At 37.1% G+C, this 26,881-nt stretch overlaps 1 protein-coding gene across 2 annotated transcripts in view; it reads right to left on the bottom strand.

Moving 5' to 3' along the window:
* Positions 1-10,691: 10,691 nt before the first annotated feature.
* Positions 10,692-26,881, bottom strand: part of gdap2 (ganglioside induced differentiation associated protein 2) — a 29,303-nt gene continuing 13,113 nt past the window's right edge. Inside the window, exons 8-15 of one of the 2 annotated variants that reach the window (XR_014030392.1) lie at positions 25,309-25,459; positions 24,681-24,757; positions 21,396-21,472; positions 20,583-20,722; positions 19,048-19,102; positions 17,878-18,021; positions 11,604-11,931; positions 10,692-11,327 (exon numbers count right to left, since the gene is read on the bottom strand). Coding sequence is in view for 1 of the 2 variants with exons in the window: in XM_081369669.1 (XP_081225795.1) it covers positions 11,890-11,931; positions 17,878-18,021; positions 19,048-19,102; positions 20,583-20,722; positions 21,396-21,472; positions 24,681-24,757; positions 25,309-25,459 (686 nt within the window). In the remaining variant the exon portion in view is untranslated. Of the gene's footprint in view, positions 11,932-17,877; positions 18,022-19,047; positions 19,103-20,582; positions 20,723-21,395; positions 21,473-24,680; positions 24,758-25,308; positions 25,460-26,881 lie in introns of both variants that reach the window. The other variant, XM_081369669.1, reaches the window with a different exon arrangement.

Raw genomic sequence — 26,881 nt, 5'->3', positions numbered from 1 at the left:
TCCCATTAATTACAATAAGTAACCTATTAAGTTAACCTATTAAGTAACATTTCTATGGTTACATTTAATTGTGCGCGTTAACACAATGTTGTGGGAGGAATTGTTTTTACAGTTCCCGTGGTAACATCTGGAGCTCTCCCATATTCCACGCACTCAAAATGAAAGGTAAAAACATGCAGGTGTGTGTAAGGACTCAGGACAGTTACTGCATGTTCACACTAGGCTGCATCTAAAATCGCATACTTCCCAAACATATAGTAGGCGAAACACAGTATGCGACAAAAGAAGCATGCCTGAATTCACAGTAGAGTAGGCAAAACGTACGGGGATGACCTACTATTTCCGGCGAGATTCTTTACAATCTGTGATTCTTTACACTTTACAATCCCATGAGGCAACGGGAGAGGATTTATGAATGACAGTGAAGCGACGTAACTGACGCTGGTATATCACATGATGATGAGAGCATAGCAAATGTACTATGTCCAGATTACATTCATACTATATAGAACATACTTTTTTTGGTGGTTGTGGAGTACTTATTCAAAATAAGTACCTACTGAGGAGAGTGTGCGATTTTGGACGCAGCCAAAGTTCCAATGTTCTGTTACTGGAGGCCACTGGGAAAACAATAATGAGTGAAAATGGCTGGCCAACAATGACTGATTTCTGGAACAGTGCTGATAGAAACATGTAGAGGGAAACAATGAAAGCACAGCACACAGCACAATCTTTACAGCGGTACGGTACAATATCTAGAGAATCCTCCCTCTCCATTCTCTTCAGTACTATCATTTATAAGAGGCATATGGCTGAGAGAAAGTTCCCTGCTTTAAATAATCAGTCTTTCTGCATAAGGGGCATTCGACTGTGCAGAGAACAGCATTTTTGTGTTGTATGAAATATGTTTCTGTTATGCTGGGGAGAGCATGTGTTTCTCCATAACTTTTATGCCTATTGTCAGATCAACTTTTAATTAGTCCTAAATGTTATACAAGTCTATAAAAGATGAATACTGAGACTTTGCTCCCACAAAGTTATTAATCAAACTGCTAAGTTGAGAGTTGTTTTCAGGACAGACTGCAAAAGGAAGATAATAGTTCTATCATTTTTATGTGGAGCAATGAAAATGCCTGTTTCCCAGATTATAAATCGTATGTAGTTCATATGTAATGTTTGTGATGGTCACAACTATTGTGTCAGGGGCAGTTAAAACAAAAGATAAACACATTATTGTGTGTTTGACATCCTCTTTGTGATGATAGGTTGAGCTGTATCTGTAAAAAAGATTCCCATGGCACTCCTGTAAAGCTGTAGAGGTTCACGGGGGTTCAGCGTGATACTTTTTGTGCAAGCAGCAAACTTATCAATCCTCTGAGAAATCAAGCAGCTTAAGCAAACTGTCTTTCCTGGCCAGGAAATGGGCAGGCTGCTCAAACACAAACTGCCTGCATCAACATCTTTCAAGAGGTGCCATTTATAGGAACTCAAGGTCCTGAGAAACAGGTGAGAGATGGAGGGAGGGATGCCAGATGTTCTTGTGGCTGAAACAGAGAGAATGAGAGGGGTGGGGTGGGGTGTTGTGGGGTGGGGTAAGGGGGAGTAAACTAAACTAAAGCTGGGTATTTGACCTTGTGTGTATAGCATTTTCTCAGAAACAATCATATCACACTTCAGTAAGTTCCTTTGCACCTCCCTCTGGTTTGATGGTGTTCAGGAACCTGAGCCGCAACCTCAAGCTCCCCACACGCTCTCCGTCTCTGCTGAGTCACAAAATCCAAGCTGTCTTCAAGACTAACTGAGCAAGACTGACTTTGCATGTTTCATGTGATTGTCTTCAGGAAGACAATTTTTATAATGTGAAAGTACATTGTGAAATTGACAACTGTGTGACATTATCTACCAATAATAGTCTATAATAATAAACTCCTTAATCTTAATCTTCTGCAATTTTTGTATATTATAGGGGAAACCAGGGCTAGTTTTGTCAAATGCAAATGACCAGTCGATTAATGTTACTTTCAAACATTGTTCTAAAATTTGTTAACTGTTCACAAACTAAAAATTTTAAAATGTCATTTTTTTGTATATATAATGCTTTTTGTTAACTTTTATATTTGTGCTGCTTCATGAATTGGTCATTAATTCTGTTTATTAGTTCAGTCAGTGATAACTTACCATATGGTCAGATAACCTTGATCTTTTTCCCTTGGCATTAACAGTGGAAATATTCAGTTGCTGACTGTCAAGACTTCAAGATATGTGCCAAAACTGACTTTCAAAAATAAACTTAAAAATATATCAGGCTATTCACTGGATTAAAAGTGTGACAACTGACCCTGGTCTCTCCTACATGCAGTGTTTATGAGGTTATAGTTGGAACAAAATAGGATTTTTTTTTTTTATATAATTAATTTAGTCAAACGTAGCCTACCCCTTGACTATTTTAATGAGAGAAAAAAAAGATCAAATCTGAGAAAGGTTGTAAGAATGCAAGCTGTTGATTTTAACCCAAAAAAATACTAAATGTATAATTTGCTTTAACATTAAACATAAAGCCTATTTCTGTCAACTAAATACAGTTAGGCCTACTGATAAAATACTCGACAGATTCCTGCATGCAGCCACTTCCTAGACTTTTGAACTGACAGTATGAGCTCTTCATCGTGTTGCAGGCATGGGAAGAAAACAAAAAAAAAAAACAATTTTTGCTTCGCTTTTGTGCTGTTACAACCTTAGACCCCTTATAAATGTCAGTCAGTAAAAATGACTTACTGTTTGCTTTTGCCATCATCACTTTCATGAAGTTTCCTCATATTGCTCTCGCATTTCAAATAAACATCTTCGCGCCAAAACGTTCCTTGCGTGACCAGTCTTTTCCCAGAAACATCTATAGTCAGAACTCTACAATAAATAATGGATCCGTGTGGATAAAAAATGTAATATGCTACATTATGAGGCAACAAACCAGAAATGTAGTAGGCTAATATCTGTACTGCTGCCCCCCACTGAGCAGCAGCGAAACTCGCAGCAGTGACCCGCTCCTGCCCTCTTCGACAGCAAGACAAGAGCAGTACAATAAGCAGATGCTCTGCGCTAATCAATGATATATTTTCAGTTCCAGCACTGATAAAACAAACAGACCTAGCATCTGATCTATGTTCATTCACTATATTAATTACTCTGCTGCCTATAAGGGCAATCAATCAGTTTCATTGCATTCTGCTTAAACCTGATCGTTTCAGTGTATTTAAATCTGGATCCCAGCGCTTTTGTTGGTGCATTAATAAATGTGGACGTCAGCAAACATTGTGAGAAAATAAATAAATCTGTCCTCATGTCTTTCCAAACCCATGGGGTTTTATTCGGCAGGACATAAAAGAAGATATTTTGAAGAATGTTGGTAACCATGGTTCCCATTGACTTCCGTGCAGGGTCGGCGCCACGAGGGGGCCCCAGGGGGCCTGACCCGGCCACCTAGGTTACTGTGCCCCCCAGGGGCGTTTCTAGGTTTTAAAAACATCAGGGGCTGAGCCTGAAACATCAGGGGCTGGTGTGGGTAATAAGATAACATGATTCGATACAGAGAATAATGTATATTTTAGGCCTATATGCAGGGGGCAGACTGGTTAAAAAATTCAGTCCTGGCACTGTTGCCACACCAGCCCATATTACCACACAGACACACACATTAAAATGTAAAGTAGTTAGGGGGGTTCGGGGGCATGCTCCCCCGAGAAAATTTGAAAATTTGCCAACATTTTTTGATAACAATTATAGCTTTAAAAGCATGTCAGTGGGCAGTATACATAAATTATTTGTCAAGCAGATAACAGATTCTTAAAAATGAGAATGAGGATAAATGTTGAAATGAATGATCCACACTAGAAAATGGAAATGCAAAATGTTTCTGCTTATAGTTGACAATACACAATCACATATTCCAAACAGGAATGGCCTTAAATGAGAAATCTTTCAAGGATTATTTTGAATAGATGTAAACTTTTTAGCATTAAAGTTTGGTTTCAGCAACTTGTTTCTTTCTTGAGTTAATCAATGTTTTTGGCACTATTAAATCAGTTAAAGGGGTGGTTTACTGCCTTTTTTCTTAGCTTGATTATGTTTATGGGCTGCAATATAACATGTCTTCGTGTTTCGTTTGTTAAAAAACGCCTTATTTTTCATAAATTTCACCTTTATTGTAAGCCGCTTCCTCCTCTGTCATTCGAACGACCGGTTGACTTCCTGATTCTATGAAACCACTCCCTCAGAAAGAGGCAATGAGCTCAGATTGGTTAGTTCGGCCGGTGTGTTGTAATTGGCTAAACTGCGTCCGGAATCTTCACGCCCATTACCTTTACGGGCGACAGTTGCATGTGCTCCGGACCCGGTCAAATGTAATGGTGTCAATATTGCCTCATCAGTTTGAGCCAGAATCAGACCCAGAGAGCGGTGATGAAGAGAGTCAAGCAGAACCTCCGCAAACACGGCTCTTACTAAACGTTTCTGAATGGTAATTTTTTTTAATTATTATTATTTTCTCAAAGAATTCCCATACGCTGTTACTTGAAAATGCTACTGCTGTTTGTTAGCTTTTGAGATACGCTTTCCCCCTGATTAAACATTTAATATAACTGAATACATGACTGAGTAATACCGTTTTTTAAAGATATTGTTTTATTGATAGAATGAACAACCGTTTAACTATTCACAACACTTACCGGTAGTTTACTCAGTTTGTCGTTTTCTTTAGGTGTACATGTGATAACAGCAGCTGAAGTTTGCTGTTGCGATAATTTTTTTAAGTTTGTACACGTTTCTTATACACACAAAATAACATCGAACTAACTAGCTACTATAACCAAACAGCTTTGGCATTGGTTTGCGTTCTTGATCAAATAAAAAAATTACGTCATAAAGTATACATGGAAAATACGTTTATAATTTGTACATATACAAATTCGGGTCCAAAATGTTTATACGCATCTGTCATATACTAAAGCCAGCGCTGGCATTTGTTTACATCCTTGATAAAACTAAAACGTACGTCTTAAATTATACAGGCAAATACATTTAAAATGATTAAATCTTACTTGCAGGTTGTGGCCTCTGGTTTTAAAGCTGTAACTGCTTCATGTTGGAGTAATAGTTTCTTGTTGAATCCGACATTGAACTCGTGTAGATTCTGGAAGCTGTCTTCCGTAAAATGCGCAGCACAGAGAGCTAAACTACGATTGTAATTGTCAGGAACATAATCAAACTTAAATTTTAACCATTGTTGAGTTGACGAACTACAGCGTCTGTAGGAAGCCTGAACACAGAAGACCTGACAGCTGGCTGAAAATAACACTTTGACGGCTACAGCTCTCCACTATAACTCCTCCTCTTCGACAGCAGAACATGTTCCGGAGGGAGGGTTGATGTAAATGTATGGGTTAGTTACGTATAAAACCCGGGAAGTATCTCGTTGTAGTCCCATTCGAGTCGTTTTTGTAGGCATTAAACTTCCTGATTTTTAAAAGACAATATCTCTGCTTACGTTGAACTTTGAGCGCAGCAACTTTGCAGATACTGTTCATGCACCATCAGCAACATTACACAGTATTTAAAATGAAAAAAGTGAAATAGCAATCAACCACCCCTTTAAATCAAATTTCAATTGTTCACTCATAAAGACAGTCACTTGTCACCACCTACTGGCTTAATGATGCAAGTTGCGCAAACACGGACAAGCGGAGTGATACAAACTGTGAAAAGGCTGATGCTGGTGAAATATTCGAACACATTCGAGGACCTTATATAGGCTATATAGGCTACATACTGTATCAGAGTTAAATAGGATAGGAATACATTGTAATGATGTTAATCAAGCAGCCTAAATCACAGGACTGTGCAGCAATATTTAAGCTCATTATACAAATGAAATAATACAGATCTAGACAAATTGGGCTGCTTATAGTTAAAAGAATGTCATGAACGATCATTTAGGCTAGATGTAGGCCTATTTTTCACATTTTTGGTCACAAAATATTTCGTCAGTTTTGATGACTTTGCAATATTGATAAAATATTAGAATATTAAAAATGAAAAATGAGTAGGGCTACGCCAAAATGTGTAACTTATGTAGCCTACAAAGGAATACAAAAGCCCCGACATAGAGTTTTGACGCAGCTTTAATCTCCCTTTTGGTTATTTCAATACTTAATTGACGACAGAACACGACGTTACATGCTAGTAGTTTATTTTGCGTGATACAGGGCGCGCCGCATTTGCGCGTGATTGAAGAGTGCGCGCCGCGAGCAAACGGCTGACACGACAGTAAGTTAGTTTTTCTGAGTTTTACTGACATATAGCCTGACAACATCTGGTCTGACAGAAGACTGTGCGGCGGTGCTGACTGCGTTATTTTTTATTATTTTTTTAATTGCTGTGAGATTGTTTGCTGTTGCGCGCAAATCCTGGAGATGAACTTGGATAGCTAAATCGCTCACGTGGTGCGTCTCTGTGTGAGAGTAACCATAGTAACTTTGATCTGCTTGAACACATTTTAATCGTCTTTAATACATGATTGATTCCGAATGATATATTAAAAGACCCGGTCAATTTTTTTAAAATAAATACAAAATTATTAAAAAATAATAATAATTATCAATAAATTCAAATTTTTGAGATCCGGGGCTATAAAAAAAACATCCGGGGCTGAAGCCCCGGATGCCCATGCCTAACGACGCGCCTGGTGCCCCCTCACCTCTGGTCAGCACACCACCCTGCCACGGAGCGCGATTTCATCCGTTGAGACTCAGCAACAGGCACGGTGACGGTTCCACTGTGCCCTCTTATTCCTGACATATAATTAACTACATATCGTCGCTGTCGCCTGTCGGGTGGAAACCTCGTAGGCTATGTCCAAATTTGGTCAATTTCATATTTTTTCACAAATCGATGCTACTGGTCAGTCCCCACCACGTGGTACTGTTATTTTTACAAATTCTTAACCAATCTAAAGTGTTGAAAATAGCTTGAGAGCAAATCTCTAAACTCCATTGGACACTTCAACTGTCTGAGAATCCTCGTAACTCCACCTCTTCTTCACTCCGCGCGGGCGGGAGCCTCGTGGCATTTTGTCTCCTCAGTCAGGATTGAAAATCACAACGATTAAGAAGTCCTCTTCGAGCAACACGTAAAGCAAGCCTTAACTCTGATTTTATCTGTGTTAAACTATGATATCAGTTATTGATGTATTTTAAACGTCTACTTATTACTAGGCTTATTATACGTGTGCATTGACGTTTTAAAATGTGTATCTAATATAATACTTGAATTGAATTAAATGTTTTGGATACCAGCATTAAATGATTGTTTTTATTATTATTTTACTGACTCGAACTTGGCACTGTGCATGTAAAATACCCTAAGTAGCAAGGTTTTTATTTATGGGGAAAAAAGGTAGGAGGTCTAAGTTACTGGTCTAATTTCCGCCTATTAGCAGCCTAACGTTAGTCAGCTCATCGTTTTTTGTTCTGCTTCACTTAGTTATAGCTCTTAAACCTTTAAATGGAGTTAAGGAAGATGTGTGTAACCACAGTCGTTAGCTTGGGTTAACTACTGAAGCCTTTTCTCTTGTCAAAAGGCTCAACGCGACCGCTGACTTTGTTTGCGTGCAGATTAATTTCCGCCTATTTTAGACAGCCTAGTATTTTGGTATTGCATGCATCACTCATATCTCTTAAACATTTAAAGTGAAGTTGTATGTAACCACAATCATTAGATTTGAATGGCTCTTAAAGCCTTATCTCTTGTCAAAAGGCTCAACGCGACCGCAGACTTTGATGAACACTGCTGTCAGCAGCGACGTCTGTGTCCTACTACAATGACAGCGTAACGTAAATGAACCTCGTATCTCCCTGCTCCCAAGTCATAAATCTCGTATCTCCCTGCTCCCAAGTCATAAATCTCGTATCTCCCTGCTCCCAAGTCATAAATCTCGTATCTCCGATTAAACATGATTTTGGGGAAATGTTGTGTTAATGTTGTTGGTACACAACAGTATAGGATAGCAATATAAGGTATAATACCAACTTTAACGATACAATGTTTAATAACTCAAAAAATATGCCGTTTTTTTAATTTCCTGAGAGATACGAGGATTCCGCCCGACAGCGACGATATATATAGGCCTATTTAAATATATATATATATATATATATATATATATATATATATATATATATATATATATATATATATTTGTAAATTAGTTTAGTTTTACTAGAATAAAATCAGCTTTGCAACTTTGCATTTTCACTCGCGACAGGCGATTAAATAAATTACATCACTAGCAGCTTGTATGTAATTGATTGAAATATGACTGTACGTCATGACGTTAAGTATTTTTTTTTCAGTCAACTTCTACTCTTTATTCATAATAATCTGTATTCGTCTAAAACACCCAACGTGCTTGATCATTCAAGCAATCATGGATTTATAGAGGTGGTTGTTGTTGTTTTAATTAAAAGTGGCTGTATTATTATTATTGAGGTATGTCCTGGCGCCGACCCTGCTTCCGTGTATAGACAAAAAATACAACAAGTCAATGGGCCCACATTCTTCATAACAGCTTTTTTCATCACAGAAGAAAGCAAGTCATACAGGTTTTAAACGACAAAGAGGAGTAATGAGATCTTTTTAAATTTTCAAAACAACTGATGATTGGAAAACACTAAGAATGTAGAATAAATCTAAACTCACTTTCAATTGCTTTTATGTCTATAATATCTTATCATGTAATTTTTTGTGTATGTGCATAAAATTTTTTAAAAACTGAGACTGATAACATTACTGTTATAGTGTGTGTAAACTGTAAGTGTCTCACAGTCTGGCCCACAGATGCATCATGTGCAATAATTGTTTAATGGTTCATTGCACAAGCATGATAAACACTTTCTAAAAAAGATCTGTAAAGCTGATTTAGATGTTACAAAATTATCTTTGAAATACAATATGCTGATGTTTAAAGGGATGTTTCTTTTTGTTGTTGTTGTTGTTGCTGAGTTTAGCTGAATTACTTGAATTTATGAATATGCATTTTACAAAAAGACTGCAATAAGGAGGGTTATTTAAGGACAGCTCATGTGAGGCTGCAGACCAGCCAATGATGATGAGAAGCACAGTGTCATGTCTCCATTTCCCAGATACCCCTGCTGATTCCTGATGTTGTTGTCATACTCATTCTGAGTCACAGTATAAAGCCGAAGCAATCTTGTCCAGGTGTTACAGTTCAGAGCAGCTTTGTTGACCCCCTCAGACATGGTGAGAGCTGTTAAAGACTTACTCATTTTCCTCACCACATGTGCCACACGGAGAGAGACACTGGCACTCTGCTGGACTGCTGCTTTACCAGCAGTGCTTACATGATTAAAAACAAACAGCATGACTGAAGCGTACAATGCGCTATTTGACCAATCCGACTGAGGATATATGGATGGACTTGATAAGGGCTGTCCACTAGACCAGACACAAGATTGGGGAAGGAACTGACGAGGCAAGATATGCAAAGGTGACGTTTTCATGCAGACTCAAGGTTGTAGTAATTAAATCCTGTAAGTTAGTTTTTTTTTTTTTTTTCAAAACAAGAATATAATTAATATTAAAAGAGTAACCCATTATAGTAACACCCAGTATATACTCCAGGTGCTTCACTGTCATCAGTCATATTCAATTTGTGACCCTGGACCATTGAGATTTATACATCATCTGAAAGCTGAATACATAATCTTTCCATTGATGTATGGTTTGTTAGAATAGGACAATATTTGGCCGAGATACTACTATTTGAAAATCTGGAATCTGAGGGTACAGAAAAATCGAAATATTGAGAAAATCGCCTTTAAAGTTGTGCATTTCTATTGGCGATAGTGCTGCATCCATTCACAAAAATAAATGTTTTATATATTTAAGGTGGGAAATTTACAAAATATCTTCATGGAACATGACCTTTACTTAACCTAATGATTTTTGGCATAAAAGAAAAATCTATAATTTTGACCCATACAATGTTTTGTTGGCTATTGCCACAAATATACCCGTGCAACATAAGACTGGTTTTGTGATCCAGGGTCACATTTATGTTGTCATAAATAAAAAGAATATTTTTTCCCCTGCTGGTTTGGATGTAACATCACGTCCTGGCTTGAATGGTTAGAAACATTTTTTAAAGATCCATCCAGGTTATAGTGGACATCATGCATCAAAAACATTTAGTAATAATATCTGTTGCATGTGAATAAAGGTTTCTGACAAAACCACCGCTTCTCCTCAAACCACAACATTTATTTTGTATCCCATGCAAGTCTTTGGAATTGCAAACTAAGAGTTTTGTTTGCCTTAAACCAACATACACAAACTGTAATGTTACAAAAAGAGCTTTAACAATATCATTTTCTATTGACTTACGTTACCAAGTCTGAAATCTTATAGTCCCCGTGTTTAATAAAATGATAGCTATGATTTTTTTTTTTTTTGCACAACTGATGCATTCTGGGAGATTATGCAATCATTTTAAAAATAGCCAAATTTGACAGAAATGATACAACTAACCACTCTCTCTCTCTCTTTACATGAAATAAAATAAATAAATCTAGTTACAGTTTTAAATATAGCATCAAAGAAAAACTTTTTCAGTTGAGACATCATTATAAAACAAAAGGCTGCTTTTATTTGAAATCCATTTTCATACTTCATCTTTCAATCTAAAAATACACTGATCATGCATTTTACAGAAAATAATTCAATAAAGACACCCATACAAAAATTAATGATAACAACACATTTTGATATTCCATTTATTCAAATAGTGCTCTCTTCATAATCATGATTCATACGTCATACTTCATTTAAAACGGTACAAAATTTAGCACATTAATCACTGAGAGCTGTGTAAGGGTTGACTAAAACAAACCAGAATTAATAGTAGCAGACAGCATCTGCAGTATCTACAAATACCTATTTACAATGCTTTACTTCGAGATCAGCTCTCGGGCTACGAGATTCCTTTGGTCATGCATGAAAATTAGCTTCACCAAACACTAGCGTTTTAGTGTACCTAAGGTGAACCCACCAGAACACTGATGTACCATATTGACAGGAACAGAAGAAAAGCACTGTTATTAATAGGGTAACTGAAATCTCAACAGGCCAACCTGGATGTAGAGCTTCACAAAGCAATCTTTCTGACATCACATCTGTTCACACAAGAGGACAAGTCGCTTGTAGTCAAAGCTCAAGAATCTGTAGTGAAGTCTGTTTAATAGCCATAAAAGTGCTTGCGACTGAAAAAAAAAGAGAGACTCAAGATAAAAGCAAAATGCCGCTCGTTCTGGTGACTGTGCAGACATGGAATGAACTGAAACTACACAGCTAAAGATGGCAAATTATGAAGCTTTCAAATGATTGGATGCGACATGAGAAATAAAAACCAGAATTGTTTCTGCCATTTCCAGCCATTATTCACGCAGGCACTGGTATGTGTTTCACATTTGTACAAAATATTGGTTTCGTACGTTTGTCAAATTCAGTCTCTTCTTCCACACCACACACACCCATACCTTGTCCAAGAACAGCTTCGGTCAAGCCAGAGGTTCCTTCAATTACATTTAGGTTTGGTACGAGTCTGTGGCACGTTCAGCAGGTTTCACAGAAGGTTGTGTTTATACAGCATTATCGATCATTGGTCTCTCACTGTCTCTGAGAAAATGTAGCAAGTCAGGAACGGCAGAGACGCACTCGATCTCGAGTTCACGTCAAGAGTCGGGTTCATCGGGTTGAGTGTCTGCCCGGTGAAAAGAGGCTGGTTCAGTCGAACTCCTCAGTGCTGGGTTTATCTGACCACCATCACAGGCCTGAGGACTGAGCCGAGTAATAGGGGCTGTTAACCTGGAAGAGCAGAGAGGATATTCCTGAGCACAGTCGAATTAAGATAAACAGTAGCAAAGGTTACGTTTGGTCAAGGACTAGCTGAGAGGCACTGATGCGCTCCAAAAAGCCAAAAGGCAAATCGGAGAGAGGTTTCTTATTAGCACAGCATAAGCTCAAGACACACCTACATCCTAGAGAGCCTGTTGGCACAAATATGATATTTAAATCTAGCTGCGCTATGAAACCCAAGAGGTTGCATTTATCATAGAAATACAAATATCCAGTGGGCAAATTTTTATGCAAGTATTTGGTAAGGGTTGTGGACATTCTGGAGAAGAGTGTATGTAAGGATTCCAATAGCCAAAAGAGCACATGGAATCACAGGAAAGTGATGTGCTGGGAATGAATAATTCTACTGTATGACTCACAGCACAGCAGATGATTCACAACATGAAGCTGTGAGGCCAATCTAGCAGAAGTGCTTAAGGCCTTTAGGTCAAATGAATGCAAAATGAGATTCTGCAAAGAGCACAGGAAATTAATCATAATTAAAAAAAGTGATTTTAGCTCAATTGAGGAGGTAGTTCTCTCACTTTTGAAATCTGATTTTGTACTTTTGTCAATTCACACAGATAAAATTAAGCAACTTAATGTTTCACATTATACTTTTTTTAGGTGATTAAATCAGATTTTTTTTTATTTATTCAAAATCACACATTTTAATTTGACAAATTGAACATATTCTATGACAAAGAGCCTCAAATTAATTAAAAATTAGAAAAGAATTTCTGAGTTTCATCAGAACATGCAAAAATTATATTCAAGTGCTTTATGTACCAATTTAAGTTGAAATTGCAGCTCCAATGAGTTTATTTGCCAACATTCTGACCAGTCTTCATTTTCACGTGCCTGAAGAAGATCTGACTGGTCGAAACGTTGCGCCTTTTAAACTCTTTGGAGCTGCAATTTCAGTGTGTGGACTGAATTTTCTTTCTTCATCTATTAAATAATATTAACAGACAAAATTTTTGATTTTCACAATGTATTAGTAAATGATGAAATTTGAAGGTATGGTTTGGAGTCATTTCATCCTAAGGTCCTTTGCACCATGACCTCGAGTCAAACACCCCCCCAGAAGCTTTTTTTCCCTTGGTCGAACATTATTGAAGTTAGAGCTTATTTAGAGATATCAGCTGAATGGCTTAGTGCAGACGCTAATGGATCCAAGGTTGTATCTCGTAAATTACCCCACTAAAAATGCCCAGAATGGTACCAAACTTCTACAGTAGTACAAATAGGTTCTGTACTCGTAAAACAAGGCATTGGAAAGTTTATAAGTACATCACTTGCCTGATGGCTTATTGTTGTTTGGCTCGAGGTCATGGTGCAATTACTCCGAACCATCCCTTTAACATGAACAATTTTAACAAGGAAAAATATTTCTAAAGAATTTATTAATCTTAGTTCATGTTAACAAACGGAAACCTACTGTTAAGTGTTACCAAACTATTTTATTGCTGGTGTCTGATTATAATCAATATACAATCATGCTATCCATAAAAATAACTGTGATACAATTATTTCATGCAATTACAAGACTTTTTGCAATTTGATTATGTAATCCAGATTACACAGCCCGCTACTACCCAACACAGTAAAGAGGTGAGAGTCCAAAATAAAAACCCTTCAGGAGCCTTTCAGTGCTTTATGGAAAGTTGCCTGGGTTATTTGAGGTGATTGTGGCTGGACTTTCCATGGCACTGCATCTATTCATATGGGCAGAGAGAGAAAGCGGAGTGAAATTGGCATTAAAAGCTTACTCATTCTGCCATTTCCCCTCCTGCCCATTTACTTCCTGGGTAATCAAAGAACGACAGGAAACACTTAAGCAAGCTAGTCCAGGAGTGAATCCAAGACTAAGGCATGGAGACTAAAAACACACGCTAGACTGGCATAAAATAAGACGCATTAAGAGAAAATGAGTTTATCCATTCTAATGACCCACATATTCATTCATAAAATGGCCATGAATTTTCCCTAAAGAAAATAACCACTAGAAAGTCTCCAAAGTCACAGTTTCCAGAAATAAGAAAAACCCCAGCATCCAAGTGAGTCTACAATTAAAACTGAAGGCTTTAAAGCTTTCCTCTGAAATACAGTTTCTTTCAACAGAAACATTATGTGGAATATTCCCTATTGGGCTACATATCTAAGGGATCCTGTGTTTGAGGATACAGATGATTTCTGTGGAATCATCTGAAGATCTAAACTTTGAATTGACATTCAAAAACCCGACATACTTATTAAAGCCCCCCACCCCCCCTTCGAGTCATCGAGGTTGTATTAACACACTGAAGCACAAGAACAAAATGTCTTTCTGACATGCAAAATGTGAATAATACACACACAGCCTGCAGGAAAACATTTTTTCCTAATCAAGTCTGTGCGCCTGCACTCTTGCTCAGCGAACGGATAAATACAGGGCGACACGCACCTGGCATGAGAAAGACCATCCATTTAACGCATTAGTGGCATGATCGATTCTTCACAGCTGCCTCACCTTTGTGTCTTCCTTCTCGCTTTCATTTACTTTTAATCCACTGCCCTTTAAACCCAGGAACAAAACAAACGGACAAAAAAACAACATCTAAAATATAGAATGGAAAAATCTTGTATGACCATACAGTGATATATAATTTCGTTTGTCAGATGGCATTTCTACTCTTAGGGTCACAGAGTTTTAAATGAGATATCTGTGTGGTAAAATCAAATATAAAAGAAAATGATGTGGAGTAGTTGAAACTGCAAAACTAAGAGCTAAGGAATGACTTGATGAAAAATCAACTAAATAATCCAGTCCAGTCCAGATGGATCGAATCAATGCATGCAAATAATTTTATTACATTAGTGTGAGCAATTTGCTTGGATTCAACTGAGGTAACAAAGGTAATGCAAAATTTAAAACGGACCACAATGTTTTCCACGTCGAGGGAAAAACATACTAAGTGACACGTAATAATAGTAATGAGATTTTGCAATGCCAGATGACTACTGACATAATTTGTCTTCTCAATATTCCAGTTAACTAACAGATTTTTTTGTTTCCACGTTTCCTTAAATATGCCACCCGATCCCACATAAGACGTTGAAGAGTAATCTTAAGAAATGAAATGTGATGTGTTCCTTTGAGTCGGAGCGAGCGGCAGCAAAGCACGCAGACGGCTGAGTTCCTCATGGCTGAGGCCTCTTTCAGTCTGAAGGGAAAGACTTTCCTCCACCCATACTTAGGGACTTATTTTAGCATCTCCTTTCCACAAGCCAAACGCAATCCATTTCAAAACAAAAAGGACCTCATTAAGGCCTTAAAAAAAGTAAATATTTTTATATAGCAGCTTGAGCAAAAATAAAACTGTGCTAAAGGCTGCATTTAAAGAACATGTCATACAGGGAAACTTGTTTAAAGAATTTGCGCAAAATTGCGCCTAAAATGGGTCACAAGTTGTGCATTTCAATTACCATGTTTAAGCTGAATAATTTTCCTAAAGATGTGTTTAAATGCATCAGAACCTTTTTGACTTTGGACTGACTTTTATTAGCTCACTGTATTTAGCAGTATTGGATATTGTATTTGATTTGTATATAGTCTGTGGAAAAGCATTCAAGCAAGAACTTCAATTCATTAATACATAATTCAGACTGGTTTCATGAACCAGATTAAACGATACTTTAAAAGATATGGTTGGTTGGTAAGTGTTTTAGCGCCATGCCAGCTTCATTGGCTATTTTTCCAGACTCTGGCATGAGGAACGTAGTGGTTGTGTGCGATTCTAGAATGTCCTATTTGGCTTAGTGTATGTATGCTGAAAAAAAATAAAAAAAATAACGTTTTTTGTTTTATAAGGGTTTTCATGTTTTTTTTTTTATGATTTCAATTTAAAATCGACAGTCACAATGCAGACTGCGCACAGATACGAAGTGTTTAGATTTGAACACATTAACAATAAATTTATAATTTTAGGGCTTTGGGTAATTTTGACCCGGCTGCAAGGGAAGGATTTGTTACAGTTACGGGAGGAGAGGACCCGGTTGCATGATACCTCTTAAGTATTCTGACTAAAATCCCTGAGGCAAGGGATTTCTTTAATAGCGTTGCAACAAACGTCTTATCCGTCACCCTTACCCAAGTGTTTATACCAAGTAATTTTGAATTTCTGGCAAAATGCGGCAATGGAGAAGGGGTTGATATAGTTATGAAACCTCCCACAATAAACAGAACTTAAATGGACAACTGACTTTAAAACCAGTTTAACATTTACTTAACTATACAGCTGTCCTACATTTCATACTGTCCAAATGCAAATCAATTTCTAACCTTTATATAATGTGTTTTTTCTGGATGTTTTGGCTGATATGTCTCTATCCATTAAAATAAACCTACCATAAAAATTATAGACCCTTCATTTCTTTGTAAGTGGGTGAACTTACAAAATCAGCACTGTAGGTACCATGAAAGTGGCTCGGCTTTTATCGGTGTTCATCACCATTGTAACTTAAAGTCCACGGCTAACCTGCTCCTGGCCAGGTTATGTTTTGGGTAAAAGATCTCAAACTGAAATTGGACAAATTAGCTGTGAACAAAGTTACACATCTCTGATGCAATAAAGTCACCTCTTCTCTTGCTGCGAATTAAAGGTCACTACATAGTTAAAGATTTTTAAATACAAAATTGTCTGACAGCTTTTAGCAATGATTATTTATTATAATTATTTTATTCATATAATTATTATACCCCTTATCCATTACACATTTAATAATTATTATCAAACATTTAGTTTAAATGAACAAAATTATATACAGATAATATGTAATATAAATAAGATTTGGAATCAGTAGATAAAGCTTTAAAAATGACTACACGTGAGCTTACATGTCCGAGTCTCTGCGTACCCAACCTAGGCTGTATATTATCAACTATGTAAACTAACTTCACAACTGCACTGATATAGCAAGATATTTTTTTCTTGCTGTGTAAATTCATTTGTGTACGTCATGTTCTTCAACCTCTTAATCTTCGGCAGAAGAGAGAAAATAATTTTGCAGATTCTCTTGCGAGAAGTGTATTGCAGTTTCTCTGTTTCAAGGCATGTGATTAGCTGTTCGCTACTGATGTCACACTTTCATGTGCATGCGCTCCATGAACTCAGTATCAAAGCTTGAGTTGACAGAGAAAGCTGATGACTTTTTGAGAAGCTGGTTCATACCTATACATGACAACTACTCTCTCTGGATCAGTGGCAGCGTTAACACAGATTTGAATGTTCCGCTGTGATCATACTGGCTTAGGTTTAAGGCTTAATAGAGCCAAATCATTTAGGATTAGGATCGCGTAGGTGTTTGAATTGAGATAACACTCTTAACGATTAATCATGCAGATCTAGTGCTGAGTGATCATTTGTTAGAGATTCAAAAACAGTAAGATGTCATTCTGTTATTGTTAGACTTGATTGACCTTTAGCCAACGCCTTCTGGGGATACCGATAAAAATAACTGATCTAATTACAATACCATGTATATACAACTGTTACCCTAGTATGTGACGCTTAAGGGTTAATCACTCTTGCCCAAGGAGTAGACCTTAGCACTATGGATGGAAGGAGTGTGCCACTGTTCGTTTCATAAGCTACCAACATGCAGATGGGTCTCAAACATAATTAAATTTCAGTCTGTTCCTCACACAAAGCTATTATATAGCTTCAGAAGACTTGGAACATAAACGCAGTTTAACATTGTTGTGAATAAATGTTGACAGAATTGAATACAGATTAAATAGAGAAAGTAAAGATCAGATAGATTATGTACACAAGTCTTTTTCTAAGTAACTGTTCATCCTCAATGGACAATTGTAGTGTGGTAAAGGTTTTTGAGGGTCAGACTGAGGTGTGTGTGAAAGAACTGAATACTCACCCGTGTGTCATACTCCATGACAAAAGGAGGGATGTCAATCTGCTCAGGAAGGATGCAGGTGAAGAGCTGCTGCAGGTTCTCTATGTGATGGACTTTCTCTTTAAGACCTGATACACTAAAAGTCGTGAAGAACCACGTAGAGACCTGATGGGAATCACAAAATAAAAGCCTTAGATGGACAGAGATGGAACTAAAGGGTACAAATAGGACACATTTTTTCCCCTTATTCTTTTGTAACAAATGGGCAATTAAAAGTGTTGCTTAACCTGCAAAAAAGGTTAATTGTTAGTCTCAGGAGGTCAAAATGATATGAACATAGTGTGTATAGAGAAAGTTTTGCTCACCAAGGCTGTAATAAAAAAATAAAAAAACAGTAAGAGTAAAATTGTAAAATAAAAAAATTACAATTTTTAATTCTTTAATTTCTGTATTCTTTGATTCACTGATGAACAGAAAGTTCAAAAGAACAGCATTTATTTGAAATGCAAATCTTTTGTAACAAACCTCATACATTTTTCCTCAAATGTAACTCTACAGGAAAATGACAGACAATACACCATTTTAAAATGGACAATTACAAAATTAGTGAAGTTGTTCAAAAAAAAATTACATTTAATTGCCAAGTGCAAAATCTGCAGCTCCTAAAGCTGTTGCTGTAGTCTGTTTTCAGCATTTATTCCAATGACTCATCCATAAGGCTTGAACACATTTCACACCTGGGATTGTTTCAAGGCTTTAGCATTCTCTGACTGAAATGGATGCATTTTAAATTAAACAATTATTTGACACTTAATTGCCGAGGTTCCTCTACATTTGGAGTGCACAAAGCATAATTGTTGAATAATTTCACAAATGAAAGCAAAGCCTGGCAGAATCAACGTGCATCATAAGCACTTCAATTACCTGAATAGGTTATGTGGAACACTATGGAACACTTAGTGCAGACACATCATGAATCTCAATGTGGTCTCAAAAACGCTTTTCAACAGATTCAGTTACACACAGGCACATACACAGTCTTTCTTAGTCAATGCAAAACATGTGGAGCTGACCGCTGTGAATCAGACCATAGGTCCGTACAAGCTTGGAAAGAAAAGCTCAAAATGAGATGAACATTTAGAGCTGCCTTTAATGGACATACATCCAAGTTGATGAATTGATTACAATTACCTTGGAGCGGAACGTCGGGTGAACGAAGTAGAAAGCCCTTAGGTTTTTCTTAAACCTGAAAACACAAAGGAAACCCTGGTTTTAGAAACATTATCAACACATCCAATCAATTACTTATTACTACACAAATAGTGAATTCCTCTGGCGCACTGGGCTTTGAAAGGATTTTTGCCTTAACAAAAACAATAAACCCATTAGAAAGAGAGCTAAAGTGCATTTTTTAGGAAGGAGCAAAAGTTGGTGAATCAAGTCCAGCGGGGCAGCCACGTCCAAGCCGCACGCCATTGTCCAAAACACACAGATGAATAGAGATATGGACAGCCAAAATCTGAGGGGTGTTCGAAAAGCGCGAGGGACGTGTCCGTCAACCTTTCCCCTTTCCCACGATGGACATGGCCCACCCAGTCTAAAACCCATGAGCAGGGGGTCACAGGGAGTATCACCGACTAGCTCAGCTATAAATATGGCCGTGATTGCTTACAGAACCTCATCACTCTTGCTCATGAATTGTGACTGTAAAACACTTTCTTAGACCAATATCTTGTAAATATAAATAATACAATGATGATCTGCTCTGCTCTGCTGATACCTCATTATAAATGACAAGTCAAACTGGCCTGGCTCTCAGAGTTATGAGTCACGCTGATCTCCACCATGTACGGAAAGTGTGAGGGACTGGAGTTGGAGAGCACTTCTGCTTTTTATTTCAAGACTGTGGTTTCCTCTGCCTGCATGCTGAGAGTGTCCCCCCAAATAAATGACGAATGCCTGACCTACCAATCACCTCCCACAGTTTTGACTTTCAACAAAGAATCAAACTCCTCTGCTAAGCCAGGAAAACCGCAATCATGAGGTCTGTTCGACTAAAAGAACAATCGCCATTCCGTGGTGCTACATCCATGCTCATTCGATGGGTGAGAGGAGAACATTGAGACCTCAGATTTACAAGGTGGTAAAGTCATTGCAATCGCTCTCAGTGTTCTAACCTTGATAACCAGAATCCCCCTCAAAATTTCCCAAAGTGCTCTGAGCAAAAGGAATATTAATTCACTTTCCTTAGTGAAACCAATCAACTTTTGAGCACCCAATTAGAGTGATAATTCAGAGAAACAGCAGATAAAACAGAGAAAACATGACTCAGCATTGTGTGGATTTACTTCGAACTTCTTTCCAAGCTGGTAATAACCAACGGTTGTAAAAAGGGTTGAGCATCTGTGTATAAATCGTCATGACATTCATCGAACAGGAAGCCCAAGATATAGACATTCCCTTATGATTACCACAACATATGTGATGTTTTGGGGTATGAGGAGACAGTACTGTCTGGCATAAAAGATGCTCATAAAAACAAAGTCACCAAGCCAGTGTTTATATGAAGCTGTGATTAGCTTTTCCATGGAAGTCTTTGAGTTATGGTTTGAAAGAATATCTCAGCCAAAAACTAGGTCAAGTCATCTAAAAAACTTTTTAGTTCATAGAGAGCAGGAAACGTGGGTGGTTTGTAGTATTTCAAATGGAACAGAAATAACTCTTACTTGGCATCCACAATGTCATAAAGCTTCTTGAGAAAGTCTGTGTCCAGGTGGTTGTGTTCACCGGTGAGTGTGTGGAAATACACCATCACATACTCCTTCACTGTGATATGGTCCATCACGTGGATGAAATACAGCAAAGCCTAACACAAATACACACGTTAACACCCTATGTAAATGGCGACGTTGCATAGACTTCCATTGTCTTTATATAGTTATAAATATTAAGCTATAACCTAACCCTAATCCACACCCTAATCTTAACCACAACAGAAATCTTTCTGCATTTTTCTTTTTCAAATTATATTCCATCTATTTTTAACACCGTTTTTACAAATGAGTAAATCCTTCAGGAAGTTCTTAGATTTAGCTAATTTCTGGCTTTTTGTCAGATTTAGCTCACTTTTGTCTGCAAAATATGGTTATGTATGAATGTCAAAGCCAAATGTGAAAAAACTGTTACAATAATTATGTCAGATTTGGCAACAAAAATTCCATGTTAACAAGATTTACTTTAAGTAATAGTTCACTCGAAAATGCAGTCAACATTAACTCAACTACATGACATTTCTCATTTTGTGTTCCACAGAAAAAGAAAAATAGAATCATACAGGTCTGATTTAAGTGTGAGTAAAAAAAATGACAGGATTTAAAAAAGATATTTTTGAACTAATCCTTTAAATAAACATTTTAAAATGTGCAGTCTAATTTTTCACATCTGCATTTATAGTGTAGTAAATATTTAATTAGACAATCTTAAAGCGGGAAAAAATAAGTCTTAAATTAAAATCAAAATATGATCATTTTCTCCTTTACCTTCTCCATATCAATAAGTGTAACTGGAATATTCCTGCCGACAATAACCATGACCGTTCTACCACACATATCAATACCTGAAAATGAGAAAAATGCATCATGATTCATGACAGAGCTATATTATAATAGGATGTTTCCTCACAGCCATTGTAAAATGTGTCTGAGTCCCTAACCCTAAATGAGCCTCAAAGGCTGGGCAGATGGTCAGGAGGGACACAGCTTCCTAGTTTGTTCCCTCTGCTGACAGCATTCTCATATGCAGCATATCTGAAGAAATGTGTTAGACATTTCAGCCTCACCCTGTTTAACGAACTCATCCTGCAGAACTGAAAGAGTTATGTATATATTGAAATCAATGTTTTGCATTTTATTATGAGAAACATCAGGATGTGTATAGCCAGATGTTTTATTATAGTCCATCCTCACATGACACAGTGAACATGCATGTTTAGGTGTACAGCTGGAGAAAGTCTGCCCCCCTTTGGGAAAGTAAGTCAGTGTGATTTAGATATTCAGTTCTATAAAAAGTATTGCTCTGCAGTTTAAAAGAAGAAATTTAAGATTTAATTTAACAAGACAAACAGAATGCGTACAGTCTGTGGTAAACTTCACGTGAAGTTCTGAACTCAGAAAGTCAGCTTTGACACTATCTGAGGTAAGCAACAAAAATAGATGATGATGAATATTTATCAACACAGAAACCGTTACTTTGGTGGTTGTTATTTTTTTTATCCTGAAATTGTGAAACGAGAGAAATGGATTACAGAACCCCTGATGTTGAGCTCAATGAGGCAGAACAAAGGTTTCCTGCCCAGAGTGCAAACACAGATGGAGAGAACACAAAGTCCACGTGCATAAAGATATACAGAGATACAGCAACACATAGAGAGCATGTGACCAAACAAAGACCATACTACTACAATAACACCGACATACATGAACTAGGCCTGTAAAACGATTAAATATTTTAATCAAATTAATTGATATGCCATTTAAAGCTGCAGTCCGTAACTTTTTTGGGTAAAAAATTATCCAAAATAAATTGAGCAAGTACATAACCAGCCAGTGTTTGAAACTATCTGTTTGCCTTAGCTCGTTTCAAAACGGTAAGCTTGTAACAGGGTTCCTGCAGGTTTCAGTTAGTCAAATTTAAGACCTTTTTAAGACATTTTAAGACCATAAAGATTGAAATTTAAGACCTACACAACGCATTGCCAAAAAAAATATTCAAATCAAAGGATTCATTTTATTTCAATGAATTCAGTAATTGAAAAAGCATTAACTTAATTTACAGATAAAGCAATCACATTAGTAACCTTCCAGACCCAACAACGCGTGTCAGAGAAAAGAACAGAATCAGATATAATTGTTTTATAGAAAATTGTACTTTGCATATTATAGGCCTACTTTAAAAAAAACACATAATTAGTTGATCATAGTTGATCATAACTAGAGATGAAATGGCATGAACATTTCATTTAATTATTATAGTGCCAAAAATGATCAGTTATCTCAGAATCCTGTTCAAAAAAGTACTAATACTACACAATGAAATCAATTCACCAAGTTTTGTCAAAAAAACAACAACAAATAACAAATAAAATTAGCATCAATACACACTAACATAATAAAATAATACGATTAAAAATGATAGCCAGATTTTAAAAGTGTCTTGCAACATGTTATATACTAACATGTACAAGTTCAAATAAAGTTGTCAAAAAAAGTTTTTTATAAAAAGATAAACCTCACATATTTCAGACTTTATCTTTTTTGACTCATTCTTTTTATAAAAAATGATTTACAGACATTTACAATACACTTTAGCTTATCTTTTATTATTAATAGTAAAATTCGGTCCGATTTTCCCGTGGCGTCTGTTGTTGCTATGCAACCATGCCCTGCGCTCTCCACAATGACAAAAAAGTTTTAGTGGCTAATGGATTTCCACCGGCGAAAAACGCCCGTAGTGTTTGGGTGCACCCGCATCCTTCATGTCTTTTTTCCTGTCGCTGTGCCTGGAAAAAAACGAGCGCGTCGCTTCAATTATAAGAGCGCTTACTGCGCGCCCACATTTGAATGAACTTGAGCGCGAAAAAGACGCGATATGTGAACTGCCTCTTGGCGAGCGACTTCGATACTTTTTTTGCTACTTTGTAATAACTTTCTGCGGCCAGAGTTTCTGGAGGGTAAAATCTTTTTTAAGACCTGACTAAATGAAATTTAAGACCGCGGATAAAAATCTGCCTGTTTTTAAGACATTTTAAGGCCTTAAATTTAAAGTTCAGAATTTAAGACTTTTTAAGACCCCGTGGGAACCTTGTTGTAATAATATTTTTAATTCCAGTGGTACTGGTGGATTTCCGCGGGAAATTCGAGCATGTCTTTGCGTCATTACATCACATCTGTTTACATAAAGAAGTTGTCTCGGCTAGTAGGCTATATTGCGTGTGAGGATGTTGGAGATGGAGATTTATAGCCTTTTCTCACAGCACTTGATATAATTAAACTTAGCAATTTGATGGCTGATCCAGAAACCAGTGACAACTGGAGATTCACCCATTGTAAAATGCAAAAGACTTTGGAGTGGCTACAGAAAAAAAAGAGACTGCAACGGGGCCCGTGCGAAAACAAGGATGAATATCGGAAGGCCATTAAATGTAGTCACGCAATGCTGATGTTGTTAACATTAACAAGCGCGATTTACTGCAATGCTTTTTTTTTCTTATTTGGTCAGAACAAAAGTGGATGTTACTTGGTGGATGTTCAGATGACATTTTCCGGTGAAAATTCTTATGTTGGTCATACTTCTAAAAAGTAGAATCTGTGATTGCGAATGACAGTATCCACACCGGCGCGGTGACTGACAGACTGACATTCTCCTCAAAACATTGGATTCATCAGCGCTGTGCCGTGTCGGGGCACAACCAACGTAAAGTTGATAATTCCGCGAATAACTGCAATTGCAGATTTCGACAGAGATGGCGACAGAGGAAAAACTATGGACTGCAGCTTTAACTAAATGTTTAATTTTAAGAAACTCAAAAATGCACCTTTTAAAACCTTGCATGAATTACAAAATAATAAAAAACATGCTTTGCTTTTGAGAAAATACCTTATTATGAAATGTATGTATGGGTCAGAGGGCATGATTAAATTAGTTGATTTATCAATGTTATTTATTCGTTTAATTGCGTGTACTTAAGTTACTGTGTTAAATTGGCAGCTTTACAATTAAAACACACATTATTAAAACACAAGACACTCAAAGAGAGAAAGACTGACCGGTCTGATATAGTGCCTTTAATGCTGCTATGTCTGAGAGGTCCTCTGCACGAGCTCTGCAAAGCCAGCGGTTATAGCTGTAAACACACCCAAAACTAAGACGTCACATCTAGGTAATTTGCAGTGATGTACAAATAACAAACATACGAGTATATAGTTCTCTAATATAAATATGTCTAATGAAACATAAATGCTTCCTTAGTTTGTATATATAGCTAAACATGGCTGACAGTTTTTAGGATGCTGTTGGTTCTGCCAATCTTTGAGTGTCTCAAACATTTGCCATGATAACCAAAGTTTCACCGTGGGTAGTACAGCAAAACTGTGGTGACTCATTAAAAAAGTAATTAAACATGATGACAGGAAGGCTTTTAAAAGCTTCTTACTAGGGGTGGGTAGTATGACCAATCACATTTTGAATAATTTTATATCAGGGTTATCAAGGTTTTTTGCATTCAAAAAAAAAATTATCTTAAATGTTTAACACGTCATACCACCCACTCCTACTTCTGTAAAAGTACTGTTAATAACTACAGTATTTTCATAGAACCTAATATATTTGTAAGGGGTTTTGTTAAATATGTTGTTGTAAAAGGCAACATTATGATGCGACAACAAGACATCTTACTTCCTTTGGTGCTGTTTCTGCTGAGCTGCTTCTGAAATTTGGCCCTGAAGGATGAGTTTACGCTGCTTATCCACATCCCCTTCCATACGAGCAAATGCATGACTTCCTACCAGCCCCAGGTCGGATTCTAGTGAATCATCCCCGGAGTCATCTGCAGAAATTAGATTAATATCAGTATTATGAACTTATTACCATGTATTCGTGCACAATGCAAATTTCTGGATATTCAAAGAAAAGCAAAACCAATGCGCCATAAAAGTGTGCTGAAGCACAAATGCATTTGCTGTGATACACACACACACACACACACACACACACACACACACACACACACACACACACACACACACACACACACACACACACACACACACACACACACACACACACACACAAAATTTCACACACTTGGAATGAACATTAACAGGTTCAATGAGCACTACAATGTGGAACATTGCAACAGAATGGCCTCCCACCCTCAATTAGAGCTGGGAAGGCCAGTGGTATGTGTGATGCACAGCCAGGCAAAACATAAAAATAATCCTCATCTGTTATTCTTGTTTACATGTGTATGCCAAATCTCCAATACGGGCCAACCTTAGACATATCTGAACAGACTTGAAAAGAAAATCCAGTCTGAACAACAAACTATACTTTTATTTCCTCAGCTCAACCACATGGTCACATGTCAGTCTTTATCTCTTTAGCCAGAAATGAAAGAAATATATTTGACAGAATGGTAGAGACACTAAAAAGTAAATAAGAGGATAACAGCCAAACAGTAAGCTGCTAGCAAACCTACAGTGAGATATTATCAGGACTTATTAGACACAGATGTCTGCTGAAGATTATCTTTGGCCAGAATCATTACAGTATGTTGAAGGAAAGAATAAGATTTTGATTTTGTAATACAGCATATGGTCCTTTTATCATCTGCCTCACTGAACCAGAGAGCACCAATGCTGGCTTCTAGCTGAAATTTATTAGGATTTCAGGAGCATGTCACTGCAATGTGACATTAAATTTTGTGACAGACAACGATCTAATCAAAAAAGGAAATTGTAAACAATTAAATAGAAATATATCCATAGCACAGCAAATGAAGGAAAGGAAGATGAAAGTTTTTTTCTAGAAAATTAGAAAATTGAACTATAGTGTAAACACCATGGTAAATGAAGAAAGCAATGAATATCATGGCATTACCATCTGAAACCATCACTGTTCCGTGGTATACAGCACAGCTTTTCGTTAGGGTAATAAGAACATGAATAACAGAAAGCATAAAGACGGAAAAAATTAAATAGGCATTAAGGGAATTGGGCAGAAAAAGAAAAACTGGAGAAGGCAGATTATGGAAGTGTGTGGTGGTTTGAGGCATGCTTTGAGACCTCTACATGGCTTCATAGACTAATCCATAAGAGCTGGGCTGCATTAGTGAAGGCCAAGTCACCTGCTGTCTTTAATATTACTCTAAGAATGACAAGCAGACCTGCATCACAATGATGAAAGGGCATGTATGAGGACAAGAGTTTGAAGAGATCAGCCAGATCAGTGAAAGGGTGCGGCAAAGCTG

The sequence above is a fragment of the Scardinius erythrophthalmus genome (genome assembly GCF_964197995.2).
Source record: "Scardinius erythrophthalmus genome assembly, chromosome: 6".
NCBI lineage: Eukaryota > Metazoa > Chordata > Actinopteri > Cypriniformes > Leuciscidae > Scardinius > Scardinius erythrophthalmus.
The sequence above is the reverse complement of the archived record's forward strand: the minus strand, read 5'-3'. Positions and strand labels throughout refer to the sequence as shown.